The 14,475-nt window shown below is 44.9% G+C and overlaps 1 protein-coding gene across 1 annotated transcript in view; it reads right to left on the reverse strand.

Moving 5' to 3' along the window:
- The window catches only part of NRK (Nik related kinase), a 124,605-nt gene that overhangs the window by 96,256 nt on the left and 13,874 nt on the right, over window positions 1-14,475 (reverse strand). The window contains exon 3 of the mRNA XM_082207177.1: window positions 1,821-1,877. Within this exon, the coding sequence (XP_082063303.1) occupies window positions 1,821-1,877 (57 nt within the window). The remainder of the gene's footprint in view (window positions 1-1,820; window positions 1,878-14,475) is intronic.

The raw sequence follows: 14,475 nt of genomic DNA on the forward strand, positions 1-14,475 counted from the left end.
CCCTCCCAAAAGCTCGACACTGAAGCAGCTCTTCCTGACAGATGGGCAAATCGTCCCAGGGTGATCACCACAGCATCCTGCTGCCTGAGCAGTTTACAATGAAGTGGCTCAAGATCAAAGCTTAAAAATGAAGGGGGACCCAGAGCCACTAAGCTGCCAGAGTCCTTCAAACAGAGCAAACTACACTTCACAGCCACTTTAAAAGCCGAGGGTGCAAAAAAAGGAAAGAAAAGAAAAAGCCTTTTCAATGGCAGCAGCTCCGTGACAAAGCCTTGTACCCAGGAGATCCCAGGTGTTGATCTGGGTCCTGCTAGGCCTGCAATGTGGACCACACTCAGCAGTTATGGTATGTTTTGTGCACACAGAAGAAGAGCCATGATGGCTTGAAACGGATGACGCTGTGCAATGTCTGTCTCCCCTGTACAAGCTGATCAGTTTGCATTTCTGCTGCTTTTGATAATGGCTCTCAGAGACCTTGGCATTATGATTAGAAAAGCAGCCGTGTCGCCTAATCAAGAGTGAGAGTATAACTTGTTTTGGCAAACCAATGCAAAACGTCCTTGAGCAGGGAACCACTGATGACGCAGGGGGTCCCAAATGGTCAGATTTCTCCCTTCCAGGTCAATCATGATGATTCATAGTCCATGTTTTATTCCTTTTTTTTTTTTTTGAAAAAGACTTCAGTACAAAACCTTTGACAGCTACCACCAGTCAGAGAAGCCAACACTGGGTCAACCGTCTAGCTGGTAGTAGGGAGCCCAATGTATCCACTCAGATTTGTAGTCCTGCCACACCAATTTGCAAGCTGGGTGGCAGCAAATAAAAACTGCCCCCCCCACCTCTTTCTTTTTTTAAACAACTGGTGGGGTGGGGAATTGAAAGACATATTTGCATCAACAACTTGTGGGTTGCCGGCCTGTCTACAGTGGCCTAGATTTCACAGAGCAAACGGCTGGTATATGCAGGGGGCAGTGATGTTATGAAAACGCAGCAGGGGCTGCAGTGAACCAACAGGAAATCTTCTATTTGCTATCTCTGGAAACAGATAATCACCCAGAAATAAGTAGGGAGAGGCTCCATTGCTTCATTATTATAGACCAGAAAAATATACACAACTAAGCATTATCCATTGCCATGCCCCAATTGCACAAGCATGATTGAAAACGGGACCAGCTGCCTATATAACCATCCTCAGTTGCCTTTGGAAAAGGGATGTGTGGTGCAAAGAACTGTATTTATACAAGCAGATCATTTTCTCCCATAAAGAAGCCATAATTTTAACACTCAGGGACGGGTCCCTTATAACGCCCCTCTTGTAACTTGTAGTATTAACCAGCAAACTCCTAAGAACTCTCAGTTCTCCGGGCAGTTAAAATGTAGAAAAAATGGCTATGCTAGAGTTATAAGCATGCATATAAATGCATATATTTGTGAAAATGGCAAACAGAGATGCATTATATTAGGAAAAGATTGCTTTGCAGAAATGTATAAAAATGAATATATTAGGATAAACTTAAACTAAAATCTTAGGAATTTTCATGAAAACTTAAAAACAAGCCAGCAAGCCAGCAAACAAACAAACAAACAAACAAACAAACAAACAAACAAACAAACCCATAAGCTGTTAAACTAAATTTAAGGCTGGAAAACCAAGGCTGGGGGAACCAAGAGAAACTGAAGTTGCCAGATGTTGCCACCCCTAACCAACCTTCCGTTCCATTTCTTCTTCAAACTAGAGGGTGTCAGAAAGCTAGAAACTGCTTCTTTTCTATAGAAGCCCCTCACCACTTCCAACAAAGCCTGGTGATCTCTCTGCTCACCTCCGTCACATTCATAACCTTGATTGCTGCAAGCTGCCCAGTCTTCACATGGCGACCCTGGGAGGGCGATAAGAACACAATACAGGCAAATAAGCACACAATGCTGGAATAATTATGCAGATTAATGACCTGTGTAAGTCACTGAATCAAAGCACCAATTCGTCAGCAGACACAATTTTAAAACTGCTCAGCTGAGCGAAAATCATTTGTTACAGCACCTGACAGTGGACACAAAAACTTCTAGGATGATAGTCCATGACGTGGCTAGCAGAAGCTGAAAGTGAGGATGTGAAACCCTCACCCTACATCTGCCTACGTCCTGTCCTTTGGGTGATACTGAAAGAAGATTAGACAGATTTCTGGAGGTAAAGGCTGTCAAAGGGGACCAGCCATGATGCCTATGATCTGCCTTCATAATCAGTTATGCTTCTGAATGACAGCTGCTGGAAACCACTGGAGGGGAGAGCTGTTGTTGCAATCAGGTCTTGCTTGCATGAGCTGGGTTCAAGGTTCTTGTATTGATTTATAAAGCCCTGACAACTTGGGTCCAGGGTACCTCAGGGATTGCCTGAAATATTATATATCACTGAGTTCATTTGCAGGAGTGTCTTTGGTCATCCCCCAAGTTGGCAAGGCTCATTTGACAACATTGAGAAATCAAGCTTTTAATGTCATTGGCCCAGCCCTGTGGAACTCCCTGCCAATAGAGATTCAGTGGGCACCTTCTGTGCCAACTTTTAAAAGCCTGCTGAAAACGTTTCTATTCCTCCAGGACTATGCAGCTTGTTAAGAATGCACCCCCCACAATGGATCTACAGTGGTACCTCAGGTTACAGACGCTTCAGGTTACATACACTTCAGGTTACAGACTCTGCTAACCCAGAAATAGTACCTCGGGTTAAGAACTTTGCTTCAGGATGAGAACAGAAATCGTATGGCGGTGGCGCAGCGGCAGTGGGAGGCCCCATTAGCTAAAGTGGTGCTTTAGGTTAAGAACAGTTTCAGGTTAAGAACGGACCTCTAGAACGAATTAAGTTCTTAACCCAAGGTACCACTGTACTGATGTTTGTTTTTAATTTCCTTTTATCTAGTTTTTAACCTTTTATGATTTCATTGTCTGGTTTCACGCTTTTATATTGTTGTACACAGCTGTGATATATTTTTCATGATAGAGCAGTATATGAATATATTTATACATGAATAAAAACACAGCCTTCCCAGCCCACCCCACCCCATTGCTCCCATAATAATGGTCTCTTTGCCTTCAAAGCAGGATTTCTGGAACCACCTCTAAGTCAGAGTAGCAGACAATGCTCTGATTGGCAGATTGTTCAGATAAGTAAGGAGTCTGAAAAACCAGTATACTCCAGATTCCAAGAACTCAGGAAACTGTCTGATACCAGGTCAATCTACTTTGTCCATCTAGCGCAGTGTTGTCTGTTCTGACAGGCAGCAGCTGTCCAGGGCAGTAGAGTCTGTGGCTGCAGTAGAGTTGGGAGCTGCAGTACAGTAGTATCTTTACAACCCTGGGTCCCCAGCAGTGGCAAAGATGGAATATCAGGTCCACGTAAATACTGCATCCCACATGCAGACCGACCACACAGAACAAGCTCCCATTGAGAGTGAGACTGAATGTTTCCTAGAATTCCAACACCCAAAAAGTGCTCAGCACCCTGACACCACCGCCAAAGCTTCTGCCTGATTTTGGGTGCTAACGCCCTTCCACCAGCAACCCTCCATGCCCCATTCCTCATTGTAAAGCTTTGGAGAGGCTTCCTGGGGGATGCAAAGAGAAAGAGATGGGAAACATTCTTTCTATGAATCTCCTCACACGCACATACTTACCAGTGTGGCTGTCTGTAGCAGACCCACTCCTACCATTGGGCTAAGTGAGGTGACTGCCTTGGGCAGCAGATGCTAGGGGGTGGGGTGCATGGCAGTAGACCCCTTGCTGTTTTTAAGTTCCCATGACCTGTCCTGGCCACCCTAAACTAGACATCTACTTCAGGTGCAGGGGAAGATGCTAACACTTCACTAGTGCTGTGTAATGGACACATCAACACCATAGATTTAAAGCACTAAGGTACCATTTTGAAAGTCATGGGAACTGCCACTTCTAAGGGTGATTAGTTAAATACCTCTCAGAACTACAATTCACAGCACCCCTAGCAAGCTACAGTCACCATGGGTTGTTGGTTTTATTGTGGGGTGTGGGGCCATGACTTTTAAAGTGGTATAACAGTGATTTCAATGTGAGGTGTGCATGTGACCTGAGATTCCACTGCCATCCTGTATGTATGACTTCTGTATCTAGAATGGAAAATGGACAGCACCATACGTTTGCCCCAAGCAGCAAACTGCAGTTTTGCAGAGTTGGCTGCTGTCTGAGACAGAGGAGATCTGCGCTTATTTTGTACCCAGCCAATGCCACTCACCTCCACATTGCTTCCTACCACAGCTCCTGCTCCTTTGTGGAAAGCCATTGTTTGCAAATGTTTCCAGGCATTGAAAACTTCACAGTATAGTACGAAGCCCTTCCAGACAGGCTGGCACCCTCATTTAAAACCCAAACTTTCCCTGGCTATTTTCCCTGGAACTTTAAATGGTTAATATTCTTTTTCTTTGAAAACACACACACACACACACACACACACACACACACACACCAGGCTTCCATTGCAATAAATGGCCCATTTCTCAAGGATCACACCATTTTAAACCCAGAGCAAATGATTCACATCGCCCATTGTGACAGCTGGGCTGGGGGTGAAAATCCATCACTCCGTGGCAGTTAATTAGCAAGGATCTTTCACCATAAAGTACCCAGATGAGTCCTTGATGGGTTTATGCAGTTCTGATGAAGGACTGTCCCTTTTGTTTTAATCACCTCCTAAGAGAGCCTGGGAAGAAGGGAGAGAGAGAAAGAGATATGCTGGTATTAAAGGTAAAGGTAAAGGTACCCCTGCCCGAACGGGCCAGTCTTGACAGACTCTGGGGTTTGTGCGCCCATCTCACATCTATAGGCCGGGGGCTGGCGCAGCACACGGAACGCCGTTTACCTTCCCGCTGGTAAGGGGTACCTATTTATCTACTTGCACCCGGAGGTGCTTTCGAACTGCTAGGTTGGCAGGCGCTGGGACCGAGCAGCGGGAGCGCACCCCGCCGCGGGGATTCGAACCGCCGACCTTATGATCGGCAAGCCCTAGGCGCTGAGGCTTTTACCCACAGCGCCACCCGCGTCCCTTATGCTGGTATTATATACACCCAATGGCAGGCTCCTATTGTTTGTGTGTTCTTTGCTTTCTTGATTCAGCATAATCAAATCAGAACAGAGAGATTGTGTTTATAACATCACTTCACGGATGCAAAGAACAGGTAAAGTTTGTAATTATAACAGGTGGTTTCTGTTAGGGAAAGGGCCTTAGCTCAGTGATGTTCTGCCAGGGTTCAATCCCTGGCAGATCCAGGTAGGACTGGAGAAAACTCCCCATCTGGCATCCTGGAGAGCTGCTGCTAGCCAGTGTGGACAATAGTGTTCAAAATTCTCATTGTTTGAGTGCATTTTGCGACAGGGAATTTCATTAGCACGACCAGTTTCTGAGCTCTGGGAACAGTACCGCACCTAAGATTTCAGATTAAAACTGCAGAGTGGAAGGAAAGAAGGAGCTATTTCTGCCTCCCCGCTTCCAGCTATTCTCTGAAGACTGGAGAAGAGACCCTCTTATGAATATTAGGTGGGTGGGCAGGGGAAGGAATAGACCATGTGAAAAATGAACATAATATTTCAGCTGCAGTTCATTCATTTTCAGCTTTGTATTCTTGTTATAAAAAAGCATGCTTAGACATTCCATTGTTGTGCCCATAACCTAGGTTTAAGGTGCCATTTAGCTTCTAGCTTTCATATCTCAGTTTCTAACACTAACAATACCGAGACAGATGGACCAGTGGTGTGACAATTATAAGGCTGCTTCCTATATTCATAATCTTAAAGGACCCCTGGATGGTTAAGTCCAGTCAAAGGTGACCATAGGGTGCGGTGCTCATCTCGCTTCAGGCTGAGAGAGTCGGCATTTGTCCACAGACAGCTTTCTGGGTCATGTGGCCAGCAGGACTAAATCACTTCTGGCGCAACAGAACACTGTGACGGAAACCAGAGCGCATGGAAACGCTGTTTACCTTCCCACCACAGCAGTACCTATTTATCTACTTGCATTGGCATGCTTTCGAACTGCTAGGTTGGCAGGAGCTGGGACAGAACAATGGGAGTTCACCCTGTCACGGGGATTCAAACCGCCAACTTTCCAATCAGCAAGCCCAAGAGGCTCAGTGGTCTAGACCACAGTGCCGTCCTTCATAATCTTACTATTACTATAGAACTGAGTGATCCATAATAGACATTGTAAATCACGAACTGTGGAGAGACTGAAAATGTCAGTCTCAAAACTGTAAGAAGCCAAAGTCTGACACAGTTGTATCCCAAAGAGATAATCTGGTTTAAATTTAGCAAATGAGCACAGCAAAGCTCAAACTGCTACAAACTGTTTCAAAGCAGATTCTGGCCTGCTTCTCAACAATTAACATAAGTCACCCATCCTGCAAGTCAACTAGGGCTGCTTTTCTCACATTGCCATCGTGTCAGAAGCACGTCAGTATTCAGAACTTTACAGGTTTGTGAAGACTGAGTGCATTTAGGCAAGGCAGGAGCAGATGCAGCATGGAACAAATTGTGGAGGGGTGTAAAAAAAATGACTTGGTCAGGAGTACACAGTAGGGTAAGCAACCAAACCCGAAGAAGAGGGAACCTACCACCAAGCTTGGCTAAGTATTAAGAATGCCATGGCATTTTAATAGGACACAGGAAGGAATTCTCCCCAACTATGATTTTGGTTTCCCCACACATACTGTATGAGACAGTACATATGACCACAACTGAAGATGGAAAGAGTTGACAGAAGAGACTTATACCATGAAATTAGAGGAATTGCTTTTGGTGATGCTGTGTCCGCCTCCCCCAACAATAGGGAGAGGAACCACGAAACTTGTTTTGCATTAGGTGTTGCAGTTTGCATCTTTGTAATGACATTGTATAAAGAGGGACTACCAGGTGGCCTACTCGTGTCATAAAATATTCCCCTGAATGCTAAATTCTCTCCTTCTCTCTCTCTCTCTCCCCCCTCTCTCACGCACATTTTAACATTCAGGGATTACAACACATTTCACTCTAACATATTAAAATAGCCAGCATTTCCCAAATAAGAATCCCAAGGCAGCAACAAACACTGGCTTATGAGGGCTTTCCTCTTGCCTCTTGTGCTTGCCTGAGAATGTTTAAAGAAAGGGGTGCTGGATGCTCTAGGGGCAGGAAGACCACATTCCGTTAAGGGCAACTTTCCAGGGGCCACATGCCAGTAGTGGGTGGGGCCAGAGGCAAAAGTGGGTGGAGCAATCAATGCAAATTTTACCAGGTTACACCAGGCTGCTTTCTTCACACTCCACCCCCTTCTCATTGGGATGGCTGCATTTGCCCCTTAGTCTGCCTAGCCCTATAGAAAGAGGATAAAAAGGTAAAGGGACCCCTGACCATTAGGTCCAGTCATGACCGACTCTGGGGTTGCGGCGCTCATCTTGCTTTATTGGCCAAGGGAGCCGGCATACAGCTTCCGGGTCATGTGGCCAGCATGACTAAGCCGCTTCTGGCGAATGAGAGCAGCGCACGGAAACGCCATTTACCTTCCCGCCAGAGCGGTCCCTATTTATCTACTTGCACTTTGGCGTGCTTTCTAACTGCTAGGTTGGCAGGAGCAGGGACCGAGCAATGGGAGCTCACCCCGTCGTGGGGATTCGAACCGCCGACCTTCTGATCGGCAAGTCCTAGGCTCTGTGGTTTAACCCCCAGCGCCACCCGCATCCCATGGAAAGAGGATAGTCCCAGCTAAAAGGGCAGCCTGGCCATGAATCTACATGCCTAGCAGTGTGTTCTGGCACAGAGGAGAGACCTGTGGGGAAGGTGGCAGTCCCTGTGCTGCTCTTTCTGTGTGTGAGATGCATAACTTGTATTGACCTTTGGTGAAGTTTATGCAGCTTAACAGCGTCTAGGGCTGCAACATCTGGGCCCCAAAGCATTTCCTTCCATTGTAGAAGTGGAAATGCAGAATGTGTCCTTTGCTTAAGGTTTCTTGAAAAGAGAGGGTGGGGGGACCACAAGCAGAAGGAAGTATGAAGAGGAAGGAGTGGAATGAATAGAAGATTCAAAACATCACCAGCACCAAAATGTGCATAATGACACTTTGCATGGGGTGGCAGTGGGGGACAGCCTCTATCATGTGCTTGCTGCCACATCAACTATACATCTGTTAATATATTTGATTTAGCATTTCAGTTTTAAAAGGCTGTTTTTTTAAAGGCTGAAGAGAGGCTGTTAAATAGCCACACCCACTAAAATCAGTGGTGTTTTAATTCCGATAATGATTAAATAGGGACAGCCCATGACATTTCGCTGTCTCCGATGGAAAACCCATCTATAAACTGAATGTGGAGCATAACCCAGTTGGAAGTTCTCCCAAACAAGCTTTTTTGAAACGGTCCTGGCACAAAGGTTGTAATTCCACAGCCCTGCTAAAGCTCAGCAGCAGCAGCAGGGCTTATCCACATCATAAATTTAAAGCCCTTTCAAAGCACTTGGCTTTCTCAAGGGAATCCTGGGAGCTGTAGTTGGCTAGGAATTGTAACTCTCTTCATTATGCAGTAATAGACCCAAACAGGTAAACTACACTTACTGGGATTCTTTGGGGGAGACCATGTACTTCAAAAGTGTGTTCAATGTGCCAAGGGGCTTCTGGTGGTTTCCTCACTGCGAGAAGCCAAGTCACAGGGAACCAGGCAGAGGGCCTTCTCGGTAGTGGCACCCGCCTTGTGGAACGCCCTCCCACCAGATGTCAAAGAGAAAAACAACTACCAGACTTTTAGAAGACATCCGAAGGCAGCCCTGTTTAGGGAAGCTTTTAATGTTTAATAGGTTATTGTATTTTAATATTCTGTTGGAAGCCGCCCAGAGTGGCTGGGGAAACCTAGCCAGATGGGTGGCTAATTTATAATATAATAATTAATAATAATAATAATAATAATAATAATAATAATAATAATTAAAATATATGATCAAGGCGTTTAGAAACCAAGTCTTATGAGGAACGATTGAGGGAGTTGGGTATGTTTATATGAGATATCTGAGCGGAGGGCTGTCACATGGAGGATGGAGCAAGCTTGTTTTCTCCTGCCTCAGAGGCTTCAAGTTACAAGAAAGCAGATTCTGACTAAACATTGGTAAGAACTTTCTGGCAGCAAGAGCTTTTTGATAGGAGAGCAGACTCCCTCAGAAGGTGGTGGACTCTCCTTCCTTGAAGGTTTGTAAGCAGAGGTTGGATGGTCATCTGTCATGTATGATCTAGTTGAGATTCCTGCATTGCAGGGGGTTGGACTAGACCAGTGTTCCCCAAACTTGTGTCTCCAGCTGTTGTTGGACTACAACGCCCATCATCCCTAGCTAGGAGGACCAGTGGTCAGAGATGATGGGAACTGTAGTTCATAAACAGCTGGAGACCCAAGTTTGGGAAACACTGGACTAGACCCTTCCAACTCCACAATCCTATGGTTCTCTGTTCCTGCCCCCAAAGAGTGTGTTAAATGTGTTTTAAATGTATGATGTGGACACGTCCGTACAGAAGAATACTATACTGAGAACTGAACCTTGCTCTAACAATGGTTGCAGGACAGTATACACCACTGCACCTGGGGGCAGCAGGATCCTTCAGAGATTAGCAAGGCAGAGGACATGGTACACACAGCTCTAATTTCCAGCAGAAAGAAATAGATGAGCAGCTGAAATGAAATGAGTGGAGTGGTTTGGCTGCCACTGCCTGCCACTCAGCCATGCACCCACCCCAGCAACCTCTGCTTAAGCCAATTAGAATTCTGACTGGGCAGTTCCAAGAAAACAGCTAAATATACAATGGCAGCAGCCTGACCTAATGACTAAACAAGAAGAGAAAGAGAGAGAGAGAATGCTTCTCTTTCTGGCAGCATGAAAGGAACACAAACAAGGAACACAAGCTTTGCCGAGACAATAAATCCCATACTTGGGATGCACGTTTCTTGGTCCAAACAACAAAATGACTTCCCCAGATTTTGCAAGGCGAAAGTAAAACTTGCAACCTGGAGACTGATTTGAAGATTCGGAAGCCAATCTTCACCAACCTGCTGCCTTCTGGACGTTTTGAACTACAACTCCCACCAGCCCTGCCCAGCACTCTGGGGCTGATGAGGGTTGTAGCCCAAAACATCTCGAGGGTGCCAGGCTGGGAAATGTTGCTTTGAACTGAGTTGGGGGGATCCTTGGCCATTGAGACACTGCTGAGCTGCAACTCCCACCTGGGCTTGGGTCAAAAATTCCCCACCTTGGCTTTAAAAGCACCCACTGAATGGGGAAATATGAAGGTAGGTTTGTGACATCTTCCATCTACTTTCCTACCTTGCTATCCAGATGTGAACTGCAATCCCGCCCCCCAATCTCTACCTTAAATAATTGCATTTTTGTGATCACGTATCTGCAGAAGCAATTTGGCCTTTCTTTTTTGCAAATGGACTGCTTGAACAGATTTAATAAATCTTTTATGTTAAGATGGAAAGGGCAAACATTAAAGGAATGTTATTTCTCTTTCAGCTTCTGTTTTTTTTATTAAAAAAATGTAAGGCTCACTGCAAACTACATGTGTGGACACTGCACGTAAATAAATCACGGAGTCTGTTATCTAAATTAAGAGTAAATTTATTTTATAAATGTGGCTTTCCTTATACATTTTGGGGTGAATGTTCTCAAGAACAAAGTTATAAAAGCAAGATGTCTGAGCAAATGCAGCGTAGCAGAAATGATCTGTAAATTGTTTATTCGTTGTTGTTTTTTCCATTTAAAATCCCAAGTTTCTTTTAAAGAAAACAACAGAAGAGAAACCCTCATAAAATTTTACTCAACAGAGCCAGAAGCTTTCTGGCATCAAAAGAATGCATTGCTTTTTAAAAAAAAAAGAAAAAAGAAAAGAAACTAGAAAGGAAAAAGTATTTTATCATATGATTTTCTCCAAAAAGAACTACCCCCTCTCTGACTAAATTACTTAAGTGCTACTCAAGATCCATTTGTAAGGAACAAATCAAGTTCCTGAGTGATGATATAAGCAATATATGTGGATTCCCTCCCCACCCCCACCCCCTAGGGCAAAATAACGTGTTGTTATTTTGCAAGCCAAGCAGAAGTCAATGAAGGGCTGATTAAATCTGAACATATATCTTGTGTGTGGCTTTGGTCATAAAGCATGGAGCCAGGGACCAATTTATAGTGAGATTGGCATGGCACTGTTCTACGTTTTCCACAAGAGACAGTATGCTTCTGAATACCCGATGCTGGAGATTGCAGGAGGGGAAGAATGCTGTTGTGCCTTGGTCCTCCTTGCAGGCTTCTCAGAGGCATTTGGTTGGCCACTGTTGAGAATAGGATGCTAGACTAGATGAGCCGTTGGCCTGACCCAGCAAGGTCTTGTTAGGTTACTATGAAAAAAGTGCATCTTCAGCCAGAACAGGTGGCATCTAGCATGATGCTGTAGATAACCAGTGGGGAGCAGTTGCAGTTTCCAGGGTCTCAGCCTGAGTCCTATGTTGGAAAAGAACATTGCATCTGCTTTGCCTGTAGAAGATCCCTCAATCAATCAACAGCATTTCCAAGGAGAAGTAGGGAAGACTCCTGCCTGAAACTCTGCTGCCAGTCAGTGTAGACATAACTAAGGTAAATGGAGAAAACTAAGCATGTGAGCATGCTGAAGAGCAAGCAGGCACAGGCAAAACAAGATGAAGATGAAGAACAAGATCTCCTTCCTTTTTTAAGCAGAGGCTGGGTGGCCACCTGTCTTGGTTGCTTTAGCTGAGATTCCTGCATTGCAGGGGGCTGGACTAGATGGCCCTTGGGGGTCCCTTCCAACTCTATGGTTCTAAGTCCCACCATTTTCAATGGGTTTAATTAATTTTGGTTAAAGGTACTACAAGCTGCAGTACTTAACTCAAACTTACCTGGGAGGAGTAACCTCCATTTAACTCAGGACTTGCGTCTGAGTAAACCTGCAGGAGGAGTGTCCTGTGGCTTTGGTTGGATCACACACAGGGTAGTTTTAAGTGACTCATTCCGTTAGGGCAAGGATTTCGTCCCTGTACAATTATGGAACTTCTGCCTCCTCCCTGGGAACTCCCGAAAAGCTCCAGATTTGGGGAGGATGCAGAGGGAGGAGAGTTCCAATGCACAAGCATGAATCCTTGTGCTAATGGAATGAGTGCATTGGGTCCCGCCCACAAAGCTATCTTATACTGCTCTCCCTGTGTGTAACGGTTTCTTTTCTGGCTTGTGGAATAAACAGGGTTCTGTGGATTTGATGGAAGATAAAGCTGTCTTCCACCACAAAAGGATGCCAAATGGTAAAGTGGCAGTATCCATAGGACTCTGTGGGAGCCCTAAAAGCCCTATGCTGATCTTGCCCCAGTGACTGTGGTGGAATCGAGACCCTCTGGTGCAATAGGATATGTGCCATTAATAGGCCACATAAAGGGCCTTCTGATTATATAGTTTCTGGATGTGTTGGCAAGGAAAGAGTAAGAACCACTTCCAGCAAACCAAAGGAGCGGAAATGCTACATGATTTCCTCTGTGTGTGTGTGTATGCGGTTTCCTCTAAGTTGTTTCCGTCTACTGGTCCTAGACATTGTTGGGAAAGGAAAGGAAAGTAAAGACACACACACACACACACACACACACACACACACGTCTTTAAAAGCTGTTAATAACTATGCTTGAAGAGGAAAGCCCTTGTATTCAGGGTTTGACACATGCTAGGACAATTAGTGTGGCCATCTGCAAAGGAAGACCTAAAACTGTGATGTACCATTTTTTACATGGCATGAATGTCTATGGGGGGAAACAAACAAATGCTAAAAAATAAATAAATCAGGGTTGGGCAAACATTTTACCTACTACTGGGTTTGGGAGGGAAGGAGACAATCAACCCCACCACCATGACTTTCTTTGAGCTGCCATTGTGGCTAGAATCCACAGGTGCTTTTGGCCTCCATGAATTTGTCTAATCCTCTAAAGCCATTCAAGTTGGCAGTCATTACGAGTAGCTCTTGTGTATGAGCAAATTCCATAGTTCAGCTCTGTGCTACTTCCTTTTGTCTGTTCTGAATCTTACAACATTGAGCTTCACTGGATGTCTAAAATAAGAACCCCTTACTTCAACTCCATATGAGAAACCCGCCCCCCTTTTTTCTCCAGGATCATTAGGAGGTTTATTTGAATTGTTGCTTTGGGAACCATTTTCACACTACCAGACAATGGTCTAAAACTTTTAAAACACCGATTGGATGGTTGGCGGGGGTTTTTGACCAAAGCAATGTAAAGGAGCCATCTAATTTTTGTTTTCTCCTAGAGGTCACTGAGTGGCATAAATCAGCCAGTCGTCTCCTACTGTCCCTCTTGGTAACTCCACAGCTGTCCTCAGTTGGAGTGCTCAGTTGCAGGAGTGCTTGCAGCTCTGTGGCCAAACCTACACTTCATTTGCAAGGGAGTGCCTGGTTTGATCCCTGACATCTCCACTTTAAAGCAGATCTCATACCTGATAAAGTTTTTGGAAAGCTGAAGGGACCCAGAAGACAGGGCTGGAAAGATGGACTGACATTGACATTACAATGCTACTTAGGGCGCCTCCATACAGGTGTTTTATTATGGGTATATTGGGCAAAAGGTTCTTGACACAACCATGGTGGGTCTATTCTGATAGAATAGCTGTTCTGTGGTGCTTCCCCAAAGCTACTGCATTAACCACATTTACACCATCTTTTAAAGCACTATGATACCACTCCAAACAATCATCATGGCCTGCAAGTGCTCCAATTGTAGCCTTCACCAAAGACATCATGGACTTTGAAGAAGCACAAACTCAGGACGAAAGGGAGAAATGTGCTAAGAGGAAGGCACATTTGGCAAACCTTCACTGAGATCAACTCCTGCCCGGAAACCTACGTCCCCACTGTGGAAGGACATGTGGATCCAGAATACTGATCCAGAATACAGAATACCACAGTCATGTATAGACACACCAACCATGTTAATGGAAGACCACCGTACTTGGCTATGAGTGATCGCCAAATAAGTAGTTTATTAAGAGTGCTGGGAGTTGTTAGGAGTCCCATATTCCCCTCACAGATCTACAGTTCACAGAGTTCCTCATGAAGAGGGATTGATTGTTAGACCACTCTGAGAATTGTAGTCTGTGAAAGGAACAGGGACTGCCTAACAACTCTCAGCACCCTTAACAAATTACAGTTCCCAGGGTTCCTTGGGAGAAGGCATGACAAATGGTATCACAGTACTTTAAATGCATGGTGTGAATGTGGTAATTATTGCTGCACAACAAAAGCAGGGCAAAAATAAATCACAAACATTCTTGGTAAACTTTGCAGGTGCAAACGGTATTCAAAGCATGATCGTGTATGACTGCCCCAATAGCACCGTGAGCAGGAACCATCATGAATGTGCATTGAAAATGGTGTCTGGAGGGGCCACAGTG

Source organism: Podarcis vaucheri, assembly GCF_965113315.1.
Source record: "Podarcis vaucheri genome assembly, chromosome: Z".
Classification (NCBI taxonomy): domain Eukaryota; kingdom Metazoa; phylum Chordata; class Lepidosauria; order Squamata; family Lacertidae; genus Podarcis; species Podarcis vaucheri.